At 33.3% G+C, this 3,532-nt stretch overlaps 1 protein-coding gene across 1 annotated transcript; it reads left to right on the plus strand.

Moving 5' to 3' along the window:
• LOC104748252 (gibberellin 2-beta-dioxygenase 4-like) lies at positions 2,830-3,481 on the plus strand. The gene is made up of 2 exons (XM_010469924.1): positions 2,830-3,176; positions 3,463-3,481. Exons 1-2 carry the CDS (start codon positions 2,830-2,832, stop codon positions 3,479-3,481), a joined length of 366 nt encoding a protein of 121 aa, XP_010468226.1.

Consider the following 3,532-nt stretch of genomic DNA (forward strand, 5'->3'; position numbering starts at 1 on the left):
ATATATATATATATATATATATATATATATATATATATATATATATATATACAGTATCCCTAATTCTAGTTCTAGTCACCTTTTCGCTTTTCACGTGAATTACGAAAAAAAAAGTTCATACGAAATCGGTCTATTATAATTCATCCAAGAATTGGTAATGTGTTTACATACTAGTACTACACATCGACAAAAGGGCATATCCGCATATGTGTTTGTTTTGAGTTTAAAAAGCATTTGTTCTCATTATAAACCATGATGATCAATGCACCACTAATATAGATATATACAAACATACATACATTTGTAAATGCAAGTGATATATACATGAAACGTGTATGTAAATGGAAGGGACATGAAGAAGAAAGATGGGACAAGATGTTCAAACTTTATACTAAGAATGGGTAACATCTTAACATGGCTCACTCATCAACTCTCTCTTCTTCTTATTATTTTTCTTTTTCTCTCCACTATTTTTGGCTTTACTGTTGTTTTTTTCCCTTACCCAATTTTCATGTGATTCCCACTTTGTTTCTACATAACGTTAATAATTTGAAACTAATGATTTTCTTATAAAGATCTAAGATTAAGTTGACGATTGTAGTGCTTTTAACGTTTTTATAATTCTAATCATATCATGTTAGGATGATAGGATCCATGGTTACATTAGTCTTTAAGATATGGTCTCCCATCTTCATCGTGTCTGAGTCTGACGTAGACGAGGCGTGTCCATGCTTCTTATATGAGTTAAACAAACCCAACCCTCAAAGCGGAATAACTTTTTTTGGGCTATTTGTTTTATACGTTCTCTTTTTGATTAAATGTGCCCTCTCGGCCCGATATATCATCAATAGTATCAGTGACCCAAATTTGGTACTGCCCATTAATGACCCGTAACAAACCGAGCTAAGTCCCGGTTTACCTTTTCTCCGACTCAATTTTTTTGTTTTTGTTTTTGAATATATACAATAACTATACATTGTGAAATCCCTTGTTCAGTCCAAGTGATCAGTATTGATCAAAACTTTTTTTCGTCTATTAATGCCTCGGTGTATAACCGTATAAAAGTAGAAGAAGATAAATTCAGTAACCTTTTTATAGGCTCCTCAAGTCCAGGAGAAACTTTGACTAATTGATAGTTTGATACTATGAAAACTTCTTGTAGAATTTTTCAAAAAAGCTACACAATTATTTCAGATTGTTGGCACCCCAATATAGCTCAATCACCTTTATTTTGGAGAATGATATTTATACGAAATGTTTGACAAGAATTGAAAGTTAGGCCGCCCAACATCCAATCAAATTGGTGACAAAAAGAAAAACATCCAATCATATAATTCACTCATACATATCCAGAGAAGTAAAGTATATGTGAAATACTATAAGATAAGAAACACACATTTAATATAGAATTGGACCATAGATAATCGATTGTTTGTTCCTAATAACTCATGAGCATGCAAGAAGCATTTAAAATCAGGTGGTTTGTTAGTGATGGAGCTTCTCCTTCCTTCTCTTGATGGACTCATGGACATGTACATTTCATCAAACATTATGGATTCAAAATTACACACATCTAAAAAACAATTGTAGAATGAGGATATATAACGATTTTGATGTGTAAAACTTCAAACTTCAAAAATAACACATACTAATTAATAACATTTTGTTTGGGTTTAAACCATTTAAAATCTACAACGGATATAAGTACAGTTTGGCAGCTATATCGTCCCTCCTACTCAACATCTAGCTATTTCTCGTTTACTAAACAACCCGAAATCCACACAACCTAAATGAAGCCGAATAAAAACCTGACTAATAGATCTAAGCTTGCATTCTGTTTTAAATTGGAGGGAAGTCGAAGTGTAATTAAATGTGTTATTTTAACACCTAACTTTGGACCAATGTCTGCAGAGTTAGATTATAACGAAGATTGGGTAGTTGGACGCGGGTATCAATATTATTGCAGTTCCCCGAGCTTGGGGTCTGATATTAACTGCTGTCTTTTTATTCATGGTGTGTTATTGGTCCAAAATCTCATCACGTTCCATTCAAACTACTAGTATTACGTAGAAGAAAGACTCAATATTCATATCAGACGTCATATCGAACAACTCTCAATATCCTCTAGATCGACAAATAATTAAGACCACACATTCAACATATACATATTCGGTTCAACAAACCAAAAGTATGCTTCATAACCAAAATATATGAATCAGGTCAAACTGTATACATACGAATTATAAACCTATTTTTTTTCTCTGCAGGTGTCTCTGTAAGCTTTATATGATAACAGAATTTGGAAATGAATACTTGAAATTTAATGAATACCTGCCAATTAAGCTCACTCCAAGAATATCAGGTGTATTTAACTAATTAATTATTAGCAACTTTAAAAATAACCGCTAATATAAGCATTTTCGTTGTAGTATATATGTTGGATGCTGGTTATATAGTCATACTTAACTATTTTTAAAATTTTGTACGGTGTGAGGAAATTTAGAAGCAAATTCTTTGTTACTTAAATTGGAGAAGGTTGCTTTAATACGTTGCTTTCACAGAAATATGTATATGCTTAGACACACACACATATATTCTTGTAAGTATACATGTCGAGTTTAGATGAATCATCTTTGGTTTTCAAAAATAAGGATATTTATATAAATATAACGTGAGCCCACTATATGGTCACATCAAATCCTCCTCTCTCTTTAGTCTTTATACATATCTCCCGCATGTGTGTGCTTACACAGGCGTTAGCTCATCTCTCTCTATCTAGCACAATTTATCTCTCTAAACTTATCCATATCTCCTCCTGTCTCTCCAAAAATGGTGAAGGAGTCCCAGAAAATCGTGGCCGTAGATCAAGACATACCCGTGATAGACATGTCCTTGGAGAGGTCACGAGTGTCCATGCAGATAGTCAAAGCTTGCGAGACCATTGGCTTCTTCAAAGTTGTCAACCACGCCGTTGACCCGGACGTTACCTCCCGGATGGAGCAAGAGTCCATAAACTTCTTCGCTAAACCGGTTCTCGAGAAGAAATCGGTCTTCGGTTATGGATTGAAGGACATTGGGCTCAAGGGTGATGTTGGAGAGGTCGAGTATTTGCTCTTTCACACTAATCCTCTCGTACTTTCTCAGTTATCCTTTGGTAACGAATCTACCAAGTTCGGGTACGTTACATTATACTTGGCTAATGTATTTAATTTACAGATCTGGTTAATATGTAAAAAACCAGTTAAGATTATATACAACATAAAACATGAGTTCAGTATACCTGTATATCAGTGTATGTTATATAATCTAATGCATACATAAGTTAATGTCAAAATGCAGTTTCCTGTGTATTTAATGCGAGAACCTTTCCGTATATATATACGAAAATTGCATGCATGCATGTATATGTATAGTTAAGTTAAGTAATATGAGTCTGATTGTTTTTTACTTTTATGTTAATAGTGTGTCTATGAACAAGTGAATTTTAAATTGTTATATAAGAACAGAAAAATGCTAAGGTGAACCTATCATA

Source organism: Camelina sativa, chromosome 15, assembly GCF_000633955.1.
Source record: "Camelina sativa cultivar DH55 chromosome 15, Cs, whole genome shotgun sequence".
Lineage (NCBI taxonomy): Eukaryota > Viridiplantae > Streptophyta > Magnoliopsida > Brassicales > Brassicaceae > Camelina > Camelina sativa.